The sequence below is a fragment of the Dipodomys merriami genome, unplaced genomic scaffold (assembly GCF_024711535.1).
Source record: "Dipodomys merriami isolate MVZ:Mamm:240054 unplaced genomic scaffold, mDipMer1.0.p SCAF_1, whole genome shotgun sequence".
NCBI classification, from domain to species: Eukaryota; Metazoa; Chordata; class Mammalia; order Rodentia; family Heteromyidae; genus Dipodomys; species Dipodomys merriami.
Window position 1 is genome coordinate 800995 of NW_027202270.1, and position 20662 is coordinate 821656.

At 64.0% G+C, this 20662-nt stretch overlaps 1 protein-coding gene across 11 annotated transcripts in view; it reads left to right on the forward strand.

Moving 5' to 3' along the window:
* Positions 1 to 20662, forward strand: part of Kif1a (kinesin family member 1A) — an 89403-nt gene that overhangs the window by 55710 nt on the left and 13031 nt on the right. For 4 of the 11 annotated variants that reach the window (XM_070002754.1, XM_070003197.1, XM_070003028.1 and 1 more), the window contains 13 exons: positions 2237 to 2355; positions 3300 to 3385; positions 4237 to 4375; positions 4505 to 4673; positions 4838 to 4928; positions 5876 to 5994; positions 6580 to 6635; positions 7292 to 7400; positions 8216 to 8282; positions 8387 to 8471; positions 10487 to 10592; positions 12652 to 12678; positions 19499 to 19613. In XM_070002754.1, coding sequence (XP_069858855.1) covers positions 2237 to 2355; positions 3300 to 3385; positions 4237 to 4375; positions 4505 to 4673; positions 4838 to 4928; positions 5876 to 5994; positions 6580 to 6635; positions 7292 to 7400; positions 8216 to 8282; positions 8387 to 8471; positions 10487 to 10592; positions 12652 to 12678; positions 19499 to 19613 — 1288 coding nt within the window. Of the gene's footprint in view, positions 1 to 2236; positions 2356 to 3299; positions 3386 to 4236; positions 4376 to 4504; positions 4674 to 4837; positions 4929 to 5875; positions 5995 to 6579; positions 6636 to 7291; positions 7401 to 8215; positions 8283 to 8386; positions 8472 to 10486; positions 10593 to 12651; positions 12679 to 18390; positions 18415 to 19498; positions 19614 to 20662 lie in introns of all 11 variants that reach the window. The other 7 variants (XM_070002937.1, XM_070003325.1, XM_070003115.1 and 4 more) reach the window with 2 other exon arrangements.

Below are 20662 nucleotides of genomic sequence, written 5' to 3' on the forward strand. Positions count from 1 at the left end.
AGGCCACGGACCCCTCCGGCCTTTCTGCCAGCCCTGGCCACCTTCTGCTCTTGTGCAGTGTCTCATCAGCTCTTACGCACCATCTTAGACCCTGGGTCTGTTTTAGTACCCCTAAGAGAGGAGGGGCCAGTTAGCTGAACGGAGACATACTACCTCCCGGTGCTGGGGATCCCACAGCATGCCCCCATGCCTCCTCGCCATGAAGCTAGCCACTTCTCTGTATTTCTCAGTCTCTTTTGTGTGTATGTGCGTGCGCACGTATGTGTGCGTGCGTGCGTGTGTACACACGTGCTTAAACTCAGGTCCTCGCTCCCTTAGCACTTTTTTTCAAGGCTCTACCACTTGAGCCATATCTCTGCTTCCAGTTTGTTGGTAGATAAGAGTTTTGCGCACTTTTCTGCCTGGGTTGGCTTTGACCCTCAGTCCTGGGATCTCGGCCTCCTGAGTAGTTCGGACTGCAGGTGTGAGCACTGGAGCCTGGCTGGGTCCGTTGTGTTCACAGCAGGTTGCTCTGAGGCTTAGGACACGAGGATCCTGGGCCAGTCTGATCTGCAGGAACATGAACTGGGGGGGTCGACTTGGGGTGAAGCGGAAGGGGGTGTGGCGGGGGGGGTCGGCTCGGGGTGACGTGGAAGGGGGTGTGGCGGGGGGGTCAGCTCGGGGTGACGTGGAAGGGGGTGTGGCGGGGGGGTCAGCTTGGGGTGAAGCGGAAGGGGGTGTGGCGGGGGGGTCGGCTCGGGGTGACGTGGAAGGGGGTGTGGCAGGGGGGTCGGCTCGGGGTGACGCGGAAGGGAGTGTGGCGGGGCCTGCTCAGCACCTGGGCTAAGGGAAAGCGGGCGTGCCTCCTGCTGAGCCTGGCTCTGCGGCCAGAGCAGGGCCTTCCTCTTTTCTCAGCTGACCTCTCCACACTGCTCAAACCCCTGGGACCTGGCCTTTGGGGGTTGGCGGGAGAGGATCAGACAGCAGGCCACTGTGGGGCCTGGGAGCTTCCTGTCGGGGGTCCCTGGAAGCCCACAACCCTTCCGAACCACTGAGGACAGGTCTGGGCAGCGGCAGGACCTGGGCCCACGGCCTCCGAGCCTTCTGGGAGACAGCAGGGGCTGGAAGGGCCTTTGAGCTTCAGGCTGGGTGCCCAGGCAGCCTGTGTTGTCTGTGGCTCCCGCGCCCCCGGCGTGGCTGTGGCAGAGCCCACTGCTGAGAAAGGCAGGGGCCCGGGGTGGACAGCCAGAGAGGCCCAGGGCCCCGGGGGCAGACAGCCCACCACACCACGCTGCCCGGCCTCCCGGAGATGTTTTCTGGAAACAATCATGAAACCCCTTGTGTGTAGGAGGGCTTACTGAAAGCAAGAGATTTTTTTATGGATTGACTAAGCCAAAAGACCAAGGGCTGCTGGGGAGAGGTCTGGACCGGAAGAAGGGAATGAGGGGCTGCGGCACGGGGGGACAGAGTCAGTCTAGGTATCGGAGATGCCGCTGGCCCCCAAGGCCAGTCAGGGCTAAGCCTGTGGGGACGGCGGAGACAGCTGGGCCGCCGTGGGCCTCCTGGGACTTGGGTATCCCGCAAGAGTTTGGGGTGTCACTGAGGGTATTGCAGCCTCTTTGTGGCCAGTGCCCTGGACCTGTGGGAACGGAAGAGGGGCGGGTGGTGGAGAGACACCACAGGGCCTCCCAGGAGCTCCTGCGGCGGAGCTGCTCGCGTGTGGGCGGGGCCCGCGTGGGTGTGCAGGACACTTCTGCAACGCGGGGTGCCCTCCACTTGGGGCACGGGACTGGTGCTGACCCTGGGAGAGCTGGCTTGACCTAGGTGACCACATAGCTCCACCAGCCAAGAAGGGACTTAGGAATTGAGCTGTCCCAGGGGGGCCAGTGCAGGTCGGTCCGTGAGCGGGCCCAGTCCCCTCGTCCTTGAAGCAGGCTGAAACCCTCCTCAGCTATTCTTTTCTCAGATGGCCCTGTCTGGGCGGAGCTGGGCTGTGCCTCTGCTTTTGAGGCCTGCTTCCTCCTCTGTGTGTCCACCTCCTCCCGTCTTCTCTGAGCACAGAAGACCCCCGCGCGCGGCCTCCTCGTCACCCCCTGTGCCTGCACCCCGCTTGCCTGTGCTGCCTCAGCCCCGGCTGGTCTGTGGCTTCGCTCGGCTTTGCAGCTGTGCGTTGTGTCGTGCGCTGGCTGTGCTGTCACTGTCACCACACAGAGTGCGCGCCGAGGGTCGCCCGTAACCACAGCCCCTGCCCCCGCAGGGCCTTCGTGTACCTGAGCAACCTGCTGTATCCCGTGCCGCTGGTGCACCGCGTGGCCATTGTCAGCGAGAAGGGCGAGGTGAAGGGCTTCCTCCGAGTGGCCGTGCAGGCCATCTCAGGTGCGGGCTGGGCCAGGCGGGGCGGGCCGGGCCCGGGGCCGGCTCTGCGCGTGTAGGTGCAGGCTGGGGCAGGGATGGACTTCGACAGGTGTCCTCACATGGTCTGTGTGAGGCTAGCCCTGTCCGGGCCCCTCAGCCACTCTGGAGCCAGTGTGAACTAGTTTTGTCTTCCTATCCCCCAATGGCCTGAAGGTGGGCGTGGTGTGTGCCAGGTTGTGTTTGGGAAATGCGGCTGGATGAGGCCCAGGGATGCAGTCTGACCCACACTGGTCTCTGAGTCGCATTAGAAGACAGCTGGGTTCCTGTGTTTCGGGCGACACCTACTGCTCCCTTGTCCGGTTCTCGCCCGTCTCATGGCTGTGGACCGAGGCCAGATTGCCGAGCCCACTGGAGCAGGCCCTGGCCGGCACTGGGCTGCCAAGGCGGATCTCCCGGCCTTGGCACAAGAGGACTGCTCGTCAGCCCTCTGGGGCTTCAGGCCATGCTCGGGGTAACAGAGTCTGGAACCAAATCGGGCCACTTGGAGCAGAGGCCCAGCTGTCTCACTGAGGGAAAGCCATCTCCACTGTGTGGAGGAAGAGGGGGGTGGTGAGAGTTAGAGGAGTCACTGATGGCGTCCTGGTAGCTTCACACAGGGAATGGCAGGACAGTACTGGTGATGACACCAGTAGGGTCCGTGTGGCTCTGCCCAGGGCAGTGGAGGGGTAGGAGCCCTCGGCTCTACCCGAGCATCCTTGTGGTTGTGAGAGATGGGCGAGGTAGGGGCTGTGGCTGATGGTGCTCCCTGGCCGTTACTGGTAGCTGGCAGTGTTGGCTGCCTGGAATACCGGCAGGAGTGGCTGACTGTCCCGCCCGTACCCTGTTCTGGTCCTCAGGCCTGCTGCTTGTCTCCACTGTGCTGGAGGACAAGCTGGGCCCGACTGCTTGCATGTTCCCTTCTGCAGCTGACGAAGAGGCCCCCGACTATGGCTCTGGTGTCCGCCAATCTGGAACCGCTAAAATCTCCTTTGATGACCAGCATTTTGAAAAGGTACTTGCTGTTCAAGGTCTGTTCTTCACACCGCCATGGTGCTTCCAGGGCCTGGGGGTCCCCTGGTAGGGTCTCCAGTGAGTTCTGCTGGGTTCTTCACTTCTTATTCGTGCACGGGCCTGCCCTCCCCTGCCCCCTGCCCTCTGCCCCCAGCCCCCTGCCCCCTGCCCCCTGCCTTCTGCCCCCTGCCCTCTGCCCCCTGCGTTCCGGAACACCACTACTAGGACCCCCCTGGGGCCTTGCCTGGCTCTCAGGAGGGCACGGAGCTGGGAGCAGTAGATCCCGGGACAGATACCCCAGTTTCCATCCTCTCTTGGGTTGGATCCTTACAGGACACTGCGTTTCCACACCCCTGTCTGCCTTCCCACCTGAAAGACCTACACAGGCCCCACAGAGGCCGCCCATCTCTGGCCCTCTCGGAGGGACCGGGAATGAGACTCCCTTGGCTGTCTCAGGAGGAAATGGGGGCTGAGCCTCTGCCAGGCTCGGGGCCTCCTCGTCTTGGGCTCTCCTGGCCCTGCCTACATGGCTGCTTATCACTAGGGAATGCCCAGGAGGGGAGCGTTCTCCCATGCCCTGCCCTAGCAGGGGCCGCGGGGGCAGCACAAAACCTTTCCCACCTCTGTGCCTTCCTGTGTTCAGGCACCTCCCCCAAGGTGGCTTGCACCTCAGGTCACCTGCACCGGTCAGAAGGGGCCTGTCGCGGCAGGGGAGACCGAGTCCTAGGAGGCGGTGTCCCACGCAGGGTGAGGGCAGGCTTGGAGCCAGGCTCCCTGCAGGTCCTGGGCTGGTTGCACCGCTCCTCTGTGGATCCATGACCCAGTGGCCTTTCTGACTCGTGTCCCACGCAGTTCCAGTCTGAGTCCTGCCCTGGGGTGGGCATGTCGCGCTCGGGGACCTCCCAGGAGGAGCTGCGCATCGTGGAAGGTCAGGGCCAGGGAGCCGATGCTGGGCCCTCGGCTGATGAAGTCAACAACAACACTTGCTCGGGTAGGCAACCCCCCCACCCCCCACCCCCCACCGGCTCAGGACGTGGGACGCATGAGACCAGGGCACCAGCTCCCAGCTTGAAGGGAGTGTGGTCTGGAGTGCGGCCTAGAGCCCCTGCCCCCTCCACAGCCGTGCCGCCGGAGGGTCTCCTGGACAGCCCTGAGAAGGCTGCTCTGGAGGGGCCACTGGACTCCACCCTGGACCACCTCCGCCTGGGCAGCACCTTCACCTTCCGAGTGACCGTCCTGCAGGCGTCCAGCATCTCTGCTGAATACGCAGACATCTTCTGCCAGTTCAAGTGAGCCCTGTGGTCTGTCCTGCGGCTGAGGGGAGGCGGTGGCTCTGCTCGCTCACCTGTGAGGCGTGTGGTCAGCCATGGGCGGTATCGGGGGCTCGTGCTGGCCCACGGGACCCGGGTTCTGCCTGGTCCCAATCCTGTCTCCAAGTGACATCTCCCTGCAGCTTCATCCACCGTCATGACGAAGCCTTCTCCACCGAGCCACTGAAGAATACCGGCAGGGGCCCTCCGCTCGGCTTCTACCATGTTCAGAACGTATGTCCTGCCCCACCCCCACCCACATTGAGGCTCTGCATCATTCGTTCTCTTCTGAACCAGCCTGTGCCAGGCTTTGCCTGCCCCAGGACAAGAGTTCTGGTGCTGTGGTGGTTGTGGGAGCTGCAGCTAGGGCCTTCGATGTTGAAAAAATGGGGGATCCTTGGCAGGTAGAGATGGGGGTGTTCAGTGAGGTCGTGACCAGGGTGTATGCTGAGGTCTCCGAGGCCCCTGACCTGGGTTTCAGGGCTTAGGGAGGAAGAGAACACACGGAGGGCCACAGGGCATCAATCCTGAGCAGCCAGGGGAGCTGCGGCCATGAGGGCTGGGCTGTCAGGAGCAGAGAGTGGGGGCCTCGAGCCTTCGGTGGAGCGGCCTTCAGGATGGGAGAGGCGCAGGCTGGGACAGAAGCACCGCAGACAGGGCTGTGCAGTGGAAGCTTTGCCTCAGAGCTGGACGGTCAAGATCAAATCATTCTGGAGCTCCGTGGTCACAGTCGCCCATCAGCAGGGCTGGTTCCTTGGCTGACCTCCCCTTGGCTTTTAGAAGACTACCTCTTACACGCACTCGACGGCCGCCTGCCCGTGTGCCTGCCCAGTCCCCCTTCTCCGAGGACCAGAGCCTGGGGATGTCCGCACAGGAGCTGGGGGTGGGGACACAAGTCAGCCTGTGTAACCTGGCAGGCTGCTGAGGCCGCGCCAGCCTCGGCCTCCTTCCTGGACTCTGTTCCGGAAAGGCAACTGAGTCGTGTGGCCCCGTCTGTCCTGGAGACAGAAGCCGAGAGCTGGCTGCGGGCACCTGGCCTGGTCTGGCTTGGGAGCAGAGGCCAAGGTGGTCAGGGGTAGGAGAGGACCGTTGTCCCCACAGGAGCAGAGGGTGGGCCCAGAGTGCTTGGTTCTGTGTGGAGAGGGAGCACTTTCTGATGAGACTCTCCTCCCCCTGTCCAGATCGCAGTGGAGGTGACCAAATCCTTCGTCGAGTACATCAAGAGCCAGCCCATCGTGTTTGAGGTCTTCGGTCACTACCAGCAGCACCCGTTCCCGCCTCTCTGCAAGGACGTGCTCAGGTCAGCCTTCCCTGCCCCTCGGCGCTCCTGTCCGTCAGTCCTCCAGCTGCTAAGCCCTGTGTCCCAGCGGCCACCCCTCTGGTGTGTCCCCCCACAGGACTGAGCAGGAGTTCAGAACCCCAGCCTTCACCCAGGTGTGGGCGGGGTTCAGGGAGGCTGGCTGGGCTGGACCTCAAGAAGGGGTTCTGCTGACCGCTGCCTGCTCCCATCTGTGTGGCTCCCGTCTACCGTGTGGCCTTCGTGCAGCTCTGACGCCTCCCCAGCTGTCGAGCAGGACCCGGGCTGTGGATGTCCGGTGGTCAGGGGGATGGCAGGGGCTCTGCCTGGCCCCTGCTGAATAGAGAGGTTCAGCCCAGGGTCTCTGAGCTGAGAACCAGAGCTCGGCCCACCTTATTTCCTGTGGGGTGGGGCCAGGGTGCTGAGGCGGGGTCCTGCCATCCAGGCTGGTCCAGGGCCCAGTAGGAACCAAGAAGGTAGGGTCAGGGTCGGGGCCCATGTCCTGCCCTGCCCTGGGCACCTGCTCCAGCCAGCACCCTGCGGTTACCAGCCCTTTAGTCCTCTCACGCCGGCCTCCTCTCCCCACAGCCCCCTGAGGCCCTCACGCCGGCACTTTCCTCGGGTCATGCCGCTGTCCAAGCCAGGTAGGCAGGGCTCCCTGTGTCCCTCCAAGCAGTGTGATGTCGGTGCTGTGGGTGCAGGTGTGGGGCCCGGGTCTACACACCGAGGATGCTGTCAGCAGGGGCCTCCAGCCCTCACGGGAGAGATCTTCGGAGCCACAGTGGCAGGGCGTTGTAATGGGTCCCAGGAGCTGCTGGCACGGAGGGCACAGAAGCTGTCAGTCAGGAGCAGGACATAAGTGGCAGGCGGGGGAGGGTTGAGGCCAGGAGAAGGTATGGGGCTGGCCTTGGGACACACCATGCCTGGACTGGTGTATTGGCTGTGGCCAAGTGCATCTGGGAGACAGAGGGGCAGCTCGGGCTTGTGTGGGGGTTGAGCCTTAGCGTCTGCGTCTGCTGCCTTGCTGGGTCTGATTTTCAGCCACGGCCCTACTTAAGAGACCATGCCTGGGTTTTAAGGCCATGTGAACCTCTCGCTTGGGTTGTGGAGAACATGTCTCCTGCGTCTGAACTTGGGTGACGCACAGGACCAAGTGTGTCCTGGCTGTAGGCGGGATCGGGGGTGGGGGGTTGGGGGGAGGGGGGGGCGTCTCTGGAGAGAAGATGCCCGTCCAGCCTCTGAAGCCCTCCCATGTGATTAGCCAGGTCTCTGCCACCATGCATTTCTCCTGTCCCCCTAGTGCCTGCCACCAAGCTCAGCACGCTGACACGGCCCAGCCCTGGGCCTTGCCACTGCAAATATGACCTGCTGGTCTACTTCGAGATCTGTGAGCTGGAAGCCAACGGCGAGTGAGTGGGACCTCCTGCGCGACGGGCCGGGCGGGGCCTCGGTGTGCAACAGGGTGGGCCTCCGTGCGGGACAGGCCGGGCCTCCGTGCGGGACAGGCCGGGCCTCCGTGCGGGACAGGCCGGGCCTCCGTGCGCGAGCAAATAGACACACAGTAGCTAGTGACCCATAGACACACAGTAGCTAGTGACCCATAGACACACAGTAGCTAGTGACCTATAGACACACAGTAGCTAGTAACCCCATAGACACCCAGTGGCCCATGAGGCTGGGCCCTGGCTCAGCTGTGCATTGGGATGGGCTGGAGGTGGTGGGGGTGGGGTACAGAGCAGGACCGAGGGGCCCCTGAGTGAAGACCTGAACATGATAGGAATCAGCCCAGGTTCCACAAGGGCAGCCTAGGGCCATTGCGGCCCACTGATGCCCAGGGAGCACCGGAGCCCACAGTGTCTGGGAAGGAGTGGGAGAGAAGGAGCAAGGGGGCCCTAGTAGGCCTGGGCCTCACAACGGGAGCCCAGAGGGCCAGTCTTGTCCCATGGACACCTCCCGGAGGGCCAGTCTTGTCCCATGGACACCTCCCGGAGGGCCAGGCCTTGTCTTGGGTCCCTGGACACCTCCCGGAGGGCCAGGCCTTGTCTTGGGTCCCTGGACACCTCCTCGAGGGCAGGTCTCGGGTAGACAGGGGTTGAGTGCCATGGGGCTCCCTAGGCCTCACTGACACATCTCCCTGTGCCGAGCTGTCTGCTGCCCCCCCACCTCTGCCCCTACCTGCCCTGGGCCTGGGGGGGGCCCCATCTCTTGCCCTTGTTTTTTCCAGTTACATCCCTGCCATGGTGGACCACCGTGGGGGCATGCCGTGCATGGGAACCTTCCTCCTCCACCAGGTGTGACGCCCTCCCACCCTACCTTGCTGTCTGCCTCCCCCGCCCCGCACCCTCTCCCTGGGGGCCCCGGTGCCATCCCGCCTCTCCTCTCCTGGTGCATGCAGGGCATCCAGAGACGGATAACCGTGACACTGCTGCACGAGACCGGAAGCCACATACGCTGGAAGGAAGTGCGCGAGCTGGTCGTGGGTGAGTGCAGTGGGCGGGGGCTCCCTCGGGATGTGCTGCTTGTTAGGAAGAGCACGGACTCCGCCAGATGCCTGAATTCCAGCCACAGCTCCCCCCTCATGCTGTGTGGCCCTGTGTAAGTCATAAAACCCTTGTGTGCCTCTTCCCGCCTCCCGAAAACAAGAGGCTTGGATCCAGGTGACAACTCCCAGATTTCCATTTAATCTGTGTTAAGGTCCTAGGGCTGCTGGAACAAAGCACCAGAAAACTGGGTTGTTTGAACCCGTAGAAATGTGTCATGTCCCAGTTCTGGAGGCCAGAGGTTCAAAGTCAAGAGCCAGCAAGGCACGCTCAGGCCCATCCGGTCTCCCAGCTCTGCCCTCGCCTTTCACGGAGGTCACCCTCCTTCAGGTGGCTTGCTCCAGCCTTGTGCCCACAGTGCCACCACCTCCGGCGTGGCCCCAGGAGCACCCGTCTCCACGTGGGCCAGGCCTCCCGTAGCTCTTAGGGGTGCACGGCTTATCCAGTCACCAGCACAGGTCTTAGGGGCAGGCTGAACGCTGGTCTGTCACACTTTCCTCTGCGAGGGTAGGCAGAGACGCAGTCGGGTGGCCATCCCAATGTATGGTTCCCCTGACTGGAGCTGAGGGCCGTCCCCCAGGAATCTCCACCCAGCCCCCAGCGACCTGGTGTCTAGGCAGCGTGGGGAAGTAGGGATCAAGTCCCAGGGAGCAGGGCTGCGGTGAGGGAAGTCCAGGGACACTGGGACAAGCCTCTCAGTTGATAAGCTCTGTGTCTGCTTTTCACGAGTCAGAAAAAGAAGGAAAGAAGTGGACAAACCCTCCTGTGGCCTGAACCTGAGAGTGAGCCAGGCCAAAGATAGAGGCCGGGGCCGGGAAGGTGGCTCAGCGGTAGAGCGCGTGCCTAGCACGCACAAAGCTCTGGGTGCGATTCCACATACACAGGAAAGGCTGGGAGTGGTGCTGTGGCTCAGTTGGTAGAATACCTGAGCAAAAAGAAGCTGAGGAACAGTGCTCAGGTCCTGAGTTCAAGAGGCGAAGTCCAAGTCCAACACTGGGCTTCTGCTTGGGGAGCACTGGAGGAGCCGCTGATGCCCAGGATGGGGTCTGCACAGAGGACTGCGCCTCTTCACCCCATGTGACCTGAGACAGCCCCAGCCCCCCCCCACTGTGTACCCCTCTTCCTGTAGGGGCAGGGACGCAGAGAATAAGGGTGGCCCTGGCATGAACACCCCGGCCAGGCACAGGTGGGCCCCTGCTTCCATCTCAGCCTGACAGGGTACCCCCACCCCCACCCCTGTCAGACCATAGCCAAAGCGCTCTGCAGAGGCCCGGTCCCGGGACTGAGGTCCTGCTCTGAGCAGGTTCCTCCTCTGTGAGCGCCCCGGGTCCCGGAGGGCCCAGCATGGAGAAGGGGCTCTTTGGAGAACCCTACACTACTTCCTCCCGCAACCCAAGTGCTGCAAAGATGTGGTCAGAGTTCCAGGAACCGGGCAGAGCCTGGAGTATGCAACCAGATCCTGACTGTGGCAGGGCAGGGGGACTGCCCTCACAGGCAAATGGTCTCTGTCTGTCTCTCCCTGTCTCTCTCTCTGCTCCTTTGAATGAGCAGATCTCACAGCTGCAGATGGACCACAAATGCAGGCATTTCTGGCTCTGCCGGAATGGTTGGTGCCAGGAGCGCCTGTGGCAGGCACTCTGTGGCAGGCAGAGTGCTTCTTTCTTCCATTCCTGTTACTTTAAGCATAGAAAAGGAGCAGGAACATCTTCTCGTCTTGCGGGCGGGCAGGCCTGTGTTTCCTAGGCTGGGCGTCCTGCGGGAGGAGCACAGGAGAGGGGACTGTCCAGAGCCACATGGGGTGCAGCCCAGCCTCGCGGTCAGCCTGGTGCTCCCCCCCACGTGGCACACGGTGCTGTCGGACTCCACTAGCTACCCGGGCTTCCCCCGAGGATGCAGTGGCCCCGGGCCACTGCGGCCTCCCGAGAAATGACCTGCGGCTGTTGGCTCTTCTGCAGGACGAATCCGAAACACTCCAGAAACCGACGAGTCCCTGATTGACCCCAACATCTTGTCTCTGAACATCCTGTCCTCCGGATATGTCCACCCAGCCCAGGATGACCGGTAAGTCCCCAGCTCCCTGGAGGCAGGCCTGGGTCAGCACCCAGCCCACCATGACCTCCACCGGCCCAGCCTCCTGTTCCGTGTCCAGCTGCAGAGCTTTCCTGCCCTCCTTCCTGAGACTTGAGGGGGCAGCTGCAGGTGCGGAGGCCCATGGCCTCCAGGTTCCTCACTTGATTGGGGGTCCTCCACCTCTGAGTCCTCCACTGTGTCACTCTGTCACCTCGCTGGGTCCAGGCCTTGGGAGGCAGGTGCTGTGGGCAGGTTGTCTGGTGGCGTGGCTGGTGTTTAATAATCAGGCCCGTGCATCCAGGGACCACACCGCTAGGGGCACTAGAGATGGGACAGTCCAGAGGCTCGTGGAGCCGGAGGGCGGAGGTCCTGCGCGTTGTTGGCCCCAGGCTGCTCGTCACTGGGTGTTTCTCCCCTGGTCCCGGGGCACTGCCAGCTCACTTGCATCCAGACACTGGAGATGTCTCTGGAAACCCTGCTGGGGTTTGCCGGTAGGAGGAGGCGAGAGGCCTCACCAGCAGCTGCGGGCACTTTGAGGGCTGCCCTACGCGGCGGGGAGGGTGTCCAGCTGGGAGTATCCCAAGTGTCCCGCAGTGTGAAGACACTGCTCTCCAGGGCTGGGGGCGGGGGGAGCAGGAGGGGCTCTGAGTCCCAGCTGGCCTCACCTGGCACAGACAGAAGCCGAGAGCTGATGCTTGGCGCTGGACGGAGCCTGGAGCCTGAGCAGGGACTGTTGTGGGGACAGTCTGTGCTTGGAGCGGGGTGAGGGACAGAGGGCTCTGAGGGAGCATCTGTCCTTCCAGCTCCTGAGCCCAGACAGCTGGGCAAAGGGGCCTCCCCTCCCAGCACCCCAGTCACACAGGACGCTTCCCTCGGGACAGCCAGACGGGCCAGGGAGGTGCTGGGCTGCGGTGCGGTGGAGGTCAGGATGTGGCTCCGGCCCTTACCCTCCACTCTTGGGGCACTCTCCAGAGGTGGGGGCCTGCCAGCGGGCCGGGGGCTCCCATCCAAGAGCGGAAGGAGAGTCAGGCTGGTGAGAAGGGCCCGCGCTCCGACAGGCACAGAGAAGGCCGGGCCCCTGTCGCGGAGCTGCCTGTGAGGGCTGGCTACGGAGCCCGAGTCAGGGTGCTGCCCACGGGTGTGACTCCTGGGCCTGGACCACGAAGGGAAGTGTGGGGGCCGGAGGGCCTGCCCGCCCCGCAGCGCTGGAGCCCAGGAATGGCCTCATTCCCCAGCCCTACACACATACCTGAGCCCCCCCTTTGGGCAGTTCCTAGAATATGGGGACCAGAAAGAGGAGGGAGTGGGTGCTCCTGGGGCCTCCTTCCCCACTGCCTCCGTGCACTTGGAGCCTTGTTTCTGGAGTCTTTTTGCTCCGCTGGCCAGCCCGAGCACCGAGGGGCTCCCTGGGGGTCCTTGGGCGAGACGGCTGAGCGAGACGGCTGCTCGCGGATGGACCTGGGCAGGGGGCTTCGAGGCTTGTCTGTGCTGCGCGGTGCAGCTTCAGTGCCCAGAGGTCCAGACCTGCCTCTGCTTCTTGCTGTTTCCCGCGAGCTGTGAGAAATGAGGGTCCCTGCGTGGGTTTGAGGCCCCGGGTCCAGGAGGAAGATACAGACCCAGCCCTGGACGCTCAGGCCTGGCGCCTGCCCGTGCCAGTGCAGCCCCGGATCTCCTACTGTTCCTCACTGCGGCCTCCTGCCTGGGGCCCCGGGGGCCTTGGCTTCCTGTTTGGGGTGATGGCTGACGTCCTGGGTGCCTGTAGTGAGGGCTGCTCAGAGGCCGGCCTCCCCCACGAGGGCTGTGGGGCTCGGGGCCCCTCCCTGTCCTGCTTGGGCTGCTCCTGTGCCCTGCCTTGACCTGGGCCTCCACCTCCTGCTCTAGGTTCCTTGCTTTGCAGCCTCCATCCCCTCAGTGGGTAGCCAGCCGCCGTGGCTGCCCCGCTGCTGCCCGCTGCTGCCCGCTGCTGCCCGCTGCTGCCCGCTGCCCCCTGCTGCTGCCCGCTGCCCGGCCCCACGGCCCTCACTAACGTGTGCTTGTTTGTGTTTTGCAGGCAGTTTCTTGATTCGGACATACCTAGGTACCATTTGTGTCCCTTGATTTTATTTCAGCCTTTGCCTCCCTCCTCTTCCCGGTGCCCCACACAACCCTGGAGATTTGATTTCCAGCTTCTATCAACTCCTCATAAACTTGCACACCTTTACCTCCTGTTTCTCCCTCTATTTCATTTCCTTGGAACTTCTTTTTTTTTCTTTACCCCTGCCGCATCCCTGTTCTCATGGCTGAGTCTCTCCCTCCCTCCTGCCTCCCTCCCTCCTGATTTTGGCTGCTTTTGTAGTCTCCTGCCTCCGCGGACACTGCTGGCCGCCCCTCCCGCCGCAGCCTTGCCACCTGTGCTGACCCCACTGCCTGACAGGGCGGCCGGGCCACACCAGGAGCCGCCTGCTCCCCAGCCGGCAGCCACGAGCCCTGGGCTGGCCAAGCCAGGAGAGGGACCGCTCTTCATCCCACTGCCCGCCCTTTGAGAATGACACGCAGTGAATTCATGGACGGGCTAGTCCAGACTCACGTCCGCCTTGGGTGCTTGGCCCCACCAGGGGAGAACGCGCCTCCTTCCCTCGGGCTTGAAGGAGGCCCCTGCCCACACCAGCTCCGGACAGGAGCTCGGTGACCACCAGTCCGAGGATCCAGACGCCCTCCCAGGGAGGCGTGGGTCTGCTCTGTGGAGTCCCTGGGGGATGGGGGCCGGGGCGTCGTCACGGTCACCTTGTAGTCCAGCCTTCTTGAATCACAAACGCTTCCGTTTAACAGCTTGGGGTGCCTGTCCCCGCCCTGGTTGGGTCCCCGGGGGAGGTGGGTGCAGCTGTGTCTGCCAGCTCGTGGCTGTGGTGGGTCATACAGGTGGTGGCCGCAATAGTGGCCCGGGGCTGTCCGCTGTGACCAGGCAGAGGCCTCAGACACCCGCGGGGCTGTGGCGGTTCCTCCGGTATCGTAGACGGGTGCACCTGTGCACCTGTGTGGACGCGCAAACCTTCCGAGGGCTGCTGTGGCCCTGGGCTGTGTGAAGCAAAGGTGGTGCCATGCCTGTGCAGGAAGCACGGGCGGGCCCAGAGCACAGAGGGGGTCTGCCGCCGTCCTGGGGCGAGCAGCTGGACTCCGCTCTTCTCCCAGCACCGGCAGTTTCCCGGCGCACTGACCGGATCTCAGGAGGGCGCAGCAGGAGCCGAGTCGTAGCATGGCGGGCTGGTACCAGGGGTTCTACGGTTTGGTCGTGTTTGGGTTCCATGATCTCTGTCTGAGGGTTCTGCTCCCAGAGAAATCCTGGGTACAAAAACGCTGGACTTTCAGGAAGGTTCCATATGAAGCAAGGAAATGGCACTGGGAGGGGAGAGGGAGCTGGCCTCCATCTCCCTGGGCCTCCTTCCTCTGCCCCAGGCCACATGAGGCACTTGCCCCGGGACCCGGCAGGAGGCTGGGGGGGGCTGGCCCTCTGGTGGCCACTGGGGGGGGGGCTGGCCCTCTGGTGGCCACCTGCCCTTCTCATGCCAGACCAGAGCTTGTCAGCCCCCACGGGCAGCCAAGCCCAAGACCTGGCCTTCAAGCAGAGGCCTCCCTCAGAGGACGATGGGGGCCTCCGTCTTGGACTTGGGGCTCCTCGGTGGGCCCAGTTCTTCAGAGCAGAGGTCCACCATCAGGCAGTACCTCCCAGTGAGTGGGTTGGAAGGAATGTCTCCCGAGACACGGGAGGGGCAGGGGCCGCAGCCATGCTGAGGGCTCGGGCAGCCTGGGGGACTCGCTGCTGATTGTGGCGGTGTGGACAAGTGGCAGAACCTTCTGGAATGTAATTCTCTTCCCCTTAAGGATGAGAATAGCAGGTGCTGCGGTTGCTGAGGTGGATGAGATGGGTGGGAAAGGCCGCTGCCCAGGCCTGCCCAGGAGATCCGGAGTTGTGCTGTGGCTGTGGCTGCTGCCCAGTTCTCGCCAGCCTGGCATTATCCTAACACGGCCATGTTGCTCAATGGTCGCACACATACACAGTTGGCAGGAGAGCAGACAAGATGAGGGCCATGGCGTGGTGGGCTACACTGGTTCAAGATTCGGGCACTCTCTGTCCCTTGTCTGGGTCCGTTTGCCGCTGCCCTGGGCCACAGGCTGGCCTGGGGGACAGAAGGGTCCGCGGGCCGGTGAAGCTGTGGCTTCCCTTCTCGGCCACCCATGGCAGGCTGAAGAGCAGCTCCATCCAGGCTCCTCTCCCACGCTGGGCTCAGGAGTGCCAGCGTGCCTGGGCCTCCCAACATCGGGGAGGGCTGAGGGGCAGCTTGCATGGCCCGCTGTGAGTCAGAGCTAGCACCTGGGACTCTTCAGAAGTCTGTCCTGGGAACCACATGGGTGGGGTTCTGGAAGCACCAGGCTCACCCCACTGCAGACAGCAACAGCATTCTTTTTTTTTTTTTTTTTTTGTCAGTGGTGGGTCTTGAACTTGGTCCGGGTGCTGGCTCTGAGTATTTCAGCTCAAGTCGAGTGTTGTGCCACTTGAGCCACTCTACCATGTCCGGTTTTCTGGTGATGAATTGGAGATGAGTCTCGTGGATTTTCCTGGCCCGGGCTGGCTTTGAACTGCAGTCCTCAGAAATCAGCCTCCTTAGTAGCTAGGATGACAGGCGTGAGCACCAGCGCCCGGCCCAACAGCATTCTTGTCCTGGGACAGAGCCGTGTGGGCCAGGCAGCCTGCGGGGGCCAGGCAGTGAGGTCCTCGACTGCACAGGGCAGAGGCGGGGTGGCCCGCCTGCTGGGTGGGTGATGTCACAGGACGGAGCAGCCAGCTGTGTTGGGAGCAAGAAGTTCCTGAGCACAGGAGGGGGGGGGGGCTGGGGGTGGTGGCCATTGGGCCAGGCCAGTCCCAGCTGCTGCCTCTGGTCGGTGTTTTGCTAAAAGCAGGTCTGGTCGCCAGCTCCTCTCCCGTGGACAGAGGCCTCCCACGCCGGCCTTCGGAGGTGGGTTGTTGGGCCATGGAGGGAAGGTTGGCTCTTGATGAGGGCAGGCGGCCAGCTCTGGCCACCTGGGGATGCAGCCCCAGTGCCTGTCAGGTGAAGCTGTTTGCCTAGGTGTCTGGCAGTCCAGGTCTGGTGGGAGCTGGGGATGGCTCTTTTGCGCTGCCTGGTGACTCATCCCAACCTGGGCCAAAATCCAGGAGGTTTCCAGAACGGGGGCAACGCCCCTGCCTCCAGCTGTTCTTCTGGCCTGCCCTCCCAGGGTTCACCCTTCCCCCCCTCGGTCTCCTGAATGTGGGCTGCTGAGCTGGGCTTCACGGCCCCAGGAGAAACATTAGGTGCTTCAGTTTCCTGCTTCCCCATGGGACAGAGCCTGGGGTGGGACAGTTCAGGCCTGGGGGCTGCCCACAGTTGATCCTGATATAGCTGAGAAGGCAGGCCAGGGTGAGAGGAAGGGCTCAGGCAGCGCTGGGAGCACCGGGCCACGTGTGCCACGTCTCCTGTGCGTGTCACTGCAGCTGCTTGGCCTGCGCGATGTCTGTGTGATTTTCCATTCTATGAGACGACTCGGCCGCTCTGATCTCTGGTCTACCCTAGTCTGACTGCTCGAGCTGCACCCGGCATCAGAGCCTAGGGCATTCCTGAATTCAGTGCCTTTTCTAGAAACGTACTTCCTGGGCATTGTGAGCTTCTGGCATCGCGTGGCCTGAGCTCAGGGTTTGATCTTCATGTACTGGTAAAGGGCAGCTCTGCCGCGGAGCGCTGGTCCCACGGCATGCTGGGTGAGGACGCAAAGGCAGGGGGAAGGGTCGCGTTCTGACAGCACAGTCCTTGGACAGGTGGGGTCGCGGTGGTGTGTCCGTCCCCCGCGGTGCTCCTTGCCCACCGTGGCAGTGGCCTCCACGCTGCCCGCGGCTCTGGCCTCTGCTCTGTCAGGCAGGTGTGCTGAGGGCTCTTTGCTATGGGTCTCCAGGGCTGACATGCTGATCCTTTCATTAAGGCACGTGTGTTCTCCCGGCTGGGCCCCAGGCTCTGTGAGCGGCCTCTCCAGGACCAGATACAGAGGTGCGCTTCCTGGGCCCCCAGTGCCCGGTGCCAAGTGCACCACAGCCCTGCAAGCCAGGCAGGCCAACACGTGGTCTCAGTTTACAAACATGGGGCCAAGGGACACTGCCCAGGTCCGCTGGCACTGTCAGGCAGGACTGGGGTGGAGGGGTGCCCCACGGCCCTCAGTGCTCACACTCCCCAGGAGGGCTGGCCCTGCTTGAGCCCCGGGCCTGCAGGTCCCACCGCTGAATTCAGGGGTCCTGTGCATGGGCCTCTGAGGGCAGCTCAGCTCCCAACCACGAAGGAGAGCCATCCGGCAGGCCTGCACACCCCACGAGCCCAGCGGGCCGGGAAGGGGCCTTGCTGACCAGCCTGTCACCTGAAGGGCTCTGTGTCACCTGCCCTGGGCTCTGCTTGCTGCAGCCCTCTCTTCCCAGCCCTCTCTTCAGAACAGGGCTCTGGGAAGGAAGGGGAGCAGGCGGGAGCTCAGGACAGCCAGCTGACCCACAGTGGAGGCCAGGCCCCGCCCTGTGCTCCCGCCAGGGAACAGGTGGGCTTGGAAGGTCTGAAAGATGGAGAGGTCGCAGAGCCGAGGCCGAGGCCCTGCAGGCCCAGCTCGCGTCCTTGTGTTTCCGACCCAGAATCTGCATCCAGTAGGTCTCCCAGAGGCCCTGTGCCCAGCCTGGGCTACGTGTCTGGTCTGCTCACTGCCTCCTAACCGTTGAGTCCATTGGGGTCGCTGTCAGCAAACGTGGAGGCCGGGTGCCTGCAGGGGCAGCCCAGCGCACAGAGCCGCAGATCTGAGCTCACTCACAGCGTGGGGGTCCGGGGTGGACTCGGGACCCCCAGCACTCACCCTGGGGCTCCCCACGGTGGGTGAGGTGTCCACCCCCAGGCCCCCGGGCCTTCGTGCTGCTCTGTGCCTCAGCGGTGCTGGTTTTCAGGTGTAGCGGGTCTTCTGGGGGTCGCCCTTCCCTCTCCCTCCTCCCACGTGTCCCATGTGGGGTCTTGGGGTACTGCCTGGAGTGCCAGGTCTGACTGTAGAGCCCTGGCTGGTGTGGTCCGGAGCCCTGTGTGCACTGCTCCCGTCCCTTCAGAAGGGACCTGAGGAGAGCGTTACGGATGCCCGTGCCACACTCGGCCTTGCGCCATCCGGGCAGTGGCTGCAGACCTGGGTCCAGCAGAGCCCCCTCCCCCCGCCTGCACCCCCGAGGAGACCCCTCCCCCAGCTCTCAGGTTGGTTTCAGCTTTGGGGTCTCTGGTGAAGGCACGGAGGCAGGTTTATCCCTCACCGGGCCGGCCCGGGTCTGGCTGCCCCCTCTCCAGGTGTTCTTAGGACGGGATGGGTGCCGAGGCCCTGGGCTGGAGGGCCGGTTGGGGCACGTAGATGGGTGTCCTGTCCACACGCCCTTCAGGCACCGGGGGCCTTGGGGCCCACACGGGCCTCGCCAGGCGTTGGCTTAGAGGTGACGCCACCCAGCTCCCGGCTCTCCTCCTCGTCCCGTAGCTGCTTAGTCTGAGGCAGGGGCAGCCATCACTCACCGTCCGCTCGTGACCTGCCCCCCACGGTTCCTGCCGGGCAGCATTGGGCGCTGGCTCCAGCCCGCCCCCCACAGACTCGGCCCTCTCTGCAGCCCTGGGGTGGGGGGCTGTGCAGCGGCACCTGACCGGCGCGTGGCTGTGCCCGGCGTGCAGAGCCGCCTCTGACGTCTCCCTCTCTTCTGTGTGTGCGTGTGTCCGGCTGCCTCCCTTAGCGTTTCCTTCGGAAATGACACTAGGTACAGACGCCATCCCCCGCCCCTGCTTGCTCGTTCTCCGCTGTCTCTGTCCTTTCTTCTCCGACGTCTGCCTGTCCTGTGCCCTGTGTCGTGTCCCCGCCTCTGGTGGCTTCGTCCCCTGCCCTGTGCCCGCTGTCCCCCTCTGGACTCTACGCGGCGGCCCTGGCTGGCCGCTCCGCCTGTTGGCCTTGCCCCTTTGCCCTGGGGCGCGTCCTGCGGGCGGCAGGGTGGCACAGGGCCCTGGGAGCCCGCTCTGTGCCCGGCAGGGGCCTGCTCTGCGGAGCAGGCTGCGGCCCTCTGTCTGTGGGGAGCACCCTGCCCCTGCTGTGACTGAGGATGCTTGGATGGGAGCTCGCTCCAGGACCAGCGGGCTGTGGACGGGGGCAAAGTTCCGGAGTGAGCACCCGCCCTAGGAAGGGGTGGGGGGAGTGGGCAGCAGCTCCTGGGGGACCGTGAAGGGTGGGGCATGGTGGCGGCCAGGTCCCGGCTTCCTGGCCATGGTCTGCCCCGCACTAGGCCTCTCTGGGCTGGAGACCAGCGGCAGGACAGCCTGTGGTCCACGCTTCCGGAGACCCTCCTTCTTGGGGGCCAGGGCGCACCCTGGGGGCGCCTTCCACTCCAAGCATCCTCCCCCAGGGCCTTCCTCTGGGGGTGGGAGGGGCGAGTTGGCTCATGAAGGGGAGGGGCCCAGTGTTGGGGCAGACCCAGGCAGGTCCTCTCAGGCCTGGAGGGACCGTGAGACTCCTTGCTCAGACTAAGGCTGAGGTGTGACAGGAAGCGGCTCTGCCCTCCTCCCCTCCCCGCCTCCTCCTCCCCCTCCCCGGCTCTCCCACTGTGTGCACCCTAGTTAGCCCTCCATGCCTCCTCCTCCCCCTCCCCAGTCTCCAGTCCTCCCTTGGGAGATGGGAGAACTGGAGTTCACAGGGGTGGCACTGGCCGGTGAGCAGGGCCTGGTGTCCCCTGGGTGCCGGCGCCCTGTCCCCGCCCTCTCCTCCAGTAGCTCCCCCTCTGTCTGTCTGAATGTGTGTGTCCCTGCTGGAGGCAGCCCCACACGTTGTCTTTTACCTTGTCTGCTTCCTTCCAGGACTTTCTACCAGTTTGAGGCAGCGTGGGACAGTTCCATGCACAACTCCCTGCTGCTGAACCGCGTCACACCGTACCGGGAGAAGATCTACATGACCCTGTCTGCCTACATCGAGGCAAGGCACTGTGTCCTGGGCACCCCCAGAAGCCGGGGGGCGCAGTGAGGTTCCCGTGAGCTCCGGGGTGGCTGGGGGTGCAGTGAGGTTCCCGTGAGCTCCGGGCCCTCTGGGGTGGCTGGGGGGGTGCAGTGAGGTTTCCAGGCCCTCTGGGGTGGCTCGGGGGTGCAGTGAGGTTCCGGTGAGCTCCGGGCCCTCCGGGGTGGCTGGGGGGGGTGCAGTGAGGTTTCCGGGCCCTCTGGGGTGGCTGGGGGTGCAGTGAGGTTCCCGTGAGCTCCGGGCCCTCCGGGGTGGCTGGGGGTGCAGTGAGGTTCCCGTGAGCTCCGGGCCCTCTGGGGTGGCTGGGGGTGCAGTGAGGTTTCCGGGCCCTCTGGGGTGGCTGGGGGTGCAGTGAGGTTTCCGGGCCCTCCGGGGTGGCTGGGGGAGCAGTGAGGTTCCCGTGAGCTCTGGGCCCTCCGGGTGGCTCGAGTCCTGAGTGGAGTCCATGTGCACACACTCCACCACGCTCAGCCTTGCATTTTGTCTGTAGTGTTGCAGTATGGCTGCATCACCACCAGACATTGCATCTGTATTCCAGGCAGCTCCTTCTGTAGTGCCACCTATTCTCAGGAGCTGTAGCCTAGGGGCTTTCCAGATGTTGCTGTGGCTTGTCTTTGAGGCAGAGGTTGGGGCATGAGGGTTTTGGGGGCACAGCAGTGGTGGAGAAGGGGCTGAGGAACTGGGGCCACCCCCTCTCCATAGAGACAGATTCCTCAGGCTGGGCAAAGGGGGCAGTACGTGGCCTGGCGAGATGAAGCGGCGGTCTGGGCATGGCCGGGCCGGCGGGCCCTGTCCCCGCAGCCCGCAGGACGCCCAGGGGCAGATGGCCTGGACGGGGATGTCTGTAGTGTGGACAGATGGGGAGGCCAGGGTCAGCCTGCTCCTCACGGGTGTCAGGTGTCCCTGGGGGTGTGGTGAGGTGGCCAGGACTGAGTGGGAGAGGTCCGGGTCTGGGATGGAGCTGCCTGGGCCAGGCCGCCTCCTGCAGAGGCTCAGCCCAGGCCTGGGGG